Raw genomic sequence first — 3,316 nt, forward strand, 5'->3', positions numbered from 1 at the left:
TCAAAATGTGTATTCTGTGTTTTGGTGATGGGCCAGTCTGGAGGACTTGAGGCTAGGTTAGACCGCAGTTTAAGCTCAGTATCTTCAGTTGTAACTTGCATATTTGGACTCATATGTCCGGTAATATACCTACGAGTAGAATTTGTGGCTCGATGAGCGGTGGAATGGCGTTGTGATGAGTATGATGTAACTACGGGATGTGTTAAGACGATTTGAATGTAACGAGAAGTGTTTCTTTGAAATGTAAAGGAAGGCCATTGGGTGCTTGATTTTCTTTTTGATGTAACATACAGTCTCGAGTGTAAATGTTTTGAAGGATCTTTCACGTTGTTAAATTTGGGGACAAATTAAATTCTCATGTCTGGTTAATGAGTTTGGACTCGAAAAGATTAAGTGATTTCATAGTAATTATAATTGCGAAAGGGTATAACAAGATACCAATTTGAGGCTAAGCAGGTGGATTATCCCCTGCGGAGTAATCTACATAGGTGTGTTCCTTTTAATATGAGGGGAGAGTTTCTTTTCTGCCAGCGGGGCGTATGTGTTGAGATTTGAATTTGAATCTGGTTGAGAAAGTTGACTTGAGCCTCAAGAGAATGAATGCGAGCTTAGCGGATGATTTGGGGTATTTTTATGGTTGGCGTTGTATGAGCTTGAGAAGAATTTTCGTTGAACTGACTGCAGTATCATGGTAGTAATACGGTATGTGTATTATGAGTTATCGAGTGTTTTAATCTATGGCTTTGAGCCAAGTAGAAGAGTTTCCAACCAACATGACAGTTCCTTTCTTCTTCTCAGATGCAAGTTGATTCTCATAATCAATCAGCATGTTAAGCATCTTATGAAGATCACAATCCATTTTATGCATATTGAAATTAATAACAAATTGTAAAAAGGATTCAGAGAGTGATTGCAAGATCAAATATTGAGAAAGCTCTTTACCTAGTTTGCACCCCAACTTCTCAAGTTCTTCAATAAGATCAATCATATGATTGACATAGGGTCCAACTGGAGAGTCTCCAGCCAATTTAGATCCAAAAAAAGCCTTAGATAGATGGTATCTAGTTAACCTGCTTTGTGTACCAAACATCTTCTTAAGATATTCAATAATTGCAGTTGGATCCATATCCTGATGTTTCCTCTGGAGCTCAGAACTCATAGAAGCGAGAATGATGCATTTGGTAGTAAGACATTCTTCCAAGTATTTTTGATAAATCTTGGTGGCATCATCATCATCATCATCCGGGACTTCTTTGGCAGTCTTATCGATCACATCAATAAGCTTTTCATGCATGAGAAAAATTCTCAATTTTCTGTATCAATCATCAAAGTTTGGTCTTACCAACTTGTTGGACTCAAGTATTCCACGCAGTGATATAGCAGACATATTGAGAAATTTAAAATATAGAAAAGAAAATATAATTACATATTTACACATATCATAAAGATATGGACTTTTATTTAAATGATATTTTCACTAATTATTTTAAACTATTTACCCTCATTATAGTTTAAGAAATCTTAATTTTTGTTAGTGAAGTAAAGGAATCCTTCAACAATATGTATGACCCACTTGGAAGTCAAGTCGTTTCTAACATATATTTTAAAGGTAGGTACACTTACCAATTGCATCCCCATATAATTTTCTTAAATAACTCTATGTCAATTAGTCCCCTGGTAGTCACGTAGATCCTATTGGCATAGTTGAGTTCAACCATCATGATAGCAAAGAACTTATTAAATTTCTATACTCCCCGGGTAGTCCAGGCATCTAGTGTAAAATTAAATAATTCTTTCAATCCATACATCTAATACAATAAATAATTTTAACATATTCTCGAACTATAAGTCTCCTGGTTGTCAAGCAGCTCCTTATAAACAAGAAGTAAATAAAATTATTTATTTTGATGGATAGTTTTATAATAAAATATCTTATATTTTATTAGTAAGAACTCAAATTTTAACAAGAGGGAATTGTTACTAAAATAAATTTTAATAACAAGTTGATCAAATCTTTTATAGAACATGAATTTTGTTCAAGTTGTCTACATGCTTAGTCCTAAATTAATTTACATCACATATAATAAATAATTTAAAATCATATAACGAACAAGCACGTGACATAAAAACGGAATTCAACATACTTCTACATGTTTATCTTATATATCACATAAAATAATTCATGCCAGAACATTATTATTAATTAATATCTCATAAACTAATAACAATTAAAATAATTGTATAATCTAATAACCTATTACAGATTACCGTCGTATCTTATACGAAATTTTAAATTCAAGTTACGAACTATCTCAGTAGTTTAACTTAAATGAATACATATTTTATTCACAATAAAATAATATCAATTCATATGTATTCAAACAATTTGACTATTGCACAAGACACATGTATTATGGTTTGAACTTTTCAAATATAATCTTAAAATATTTCGTAAATAAATTTTAGATACGAGAAACCATGGCTCTAATACTACTGTAAGATTGCATATAGGTGTTCATAACACGCAGCGGAAGACAATAATAATCCTAGGCATATCTTTTCATATTTAAAATTTATTTACATGTCAAAGATCGGATCTAAGACGTACCTGCTGAAGAGAGTCTCGTTTCAAAAATTTCTTCGATAGTGCGAAGACTCTATACGTATCCACACTGAGACAGATCCTTGCTATCAACTCTTTGATCAATGAACCCGCGAACAAATTGAATGAAAATATTATGTTGAATTTTTTCTCAAAAATCTCAACTCAAAAGTGGAAGAACAAGAAACACCTTTTTTGTAATATTATTTTCTCTCTTGGCTTTGTTTTGCTCTCTCACTTTCATAAAGTGATTTTTCTTCTCAAGACTTACTACCTAATGTTGCACGACGAGAACTGTTCTTGTACGTTTTTCTCTTAATTTTGTGGCTTCTTAAAAGTATTATTTTTCACCATGGATTTTCATGTCATTTGGACATATTTATAACCTCTGAAAATCCTTTTCTACTATATCAAAAGAAAGGTTAAGTAAGCTGCTATTGTTGAAAAATTGAATCCCATTCTAAATAGGATTGTGGTTGCCGACATGTTGGACTTTCCAATACAATTCCAACTTGGATTTTTGTCTAAACCGAAAGTAAGTTTGATATTATTAAAAAATTGAATCCCATTCTAAATGGAATTGTGGTTGCCGACATGTCCCTGTGGACTTTGACGTGAATCCAAATTCACTTGACAAAGTTTCCATCAAGCTTCTTTCTCAATTAATATTTTATATAACATCTCTTATATAAAATAAGCTTTAATTATATATAT

General features: G+C 32.0%; 1 protein-coding gene across 1 annotated transcript; it reads right to left on the reverse strand.

Annotated features, from left to right (window-relative positions):
* Nucleotides 1-730: 730 nt before the first annotated feature.
* On the reverse strand, nt 731-1,294 carry LOC138907817 (uncharacterized). The gene has a single exon (XM_070198434.1). It carries the CDS (start codon nt 1,292-1,294, stop codon nt 731-733), a length of 564 nt encoding a protein of 187 aa, XP_070054535.1.
* Nucleotides 1,295-3,316: the final 2,022 nt, after the last annotated feature.

The sequence above is a fragment of the Nicotiana tomentosiformis genome, chromosome 3, assembly GCF_000390325.3.
Source record: "Nicotiana tomentosiformis chromosome 3, ASM39032v3, whole genome shotgun sequence".
Lineage (NCBI taxonomy): Eukaryota > Viridiplantae > Streptophyta > Magnoliopsida > Solanales > Solanaceae > Nicotiana > Nicotiana tomentosiformis.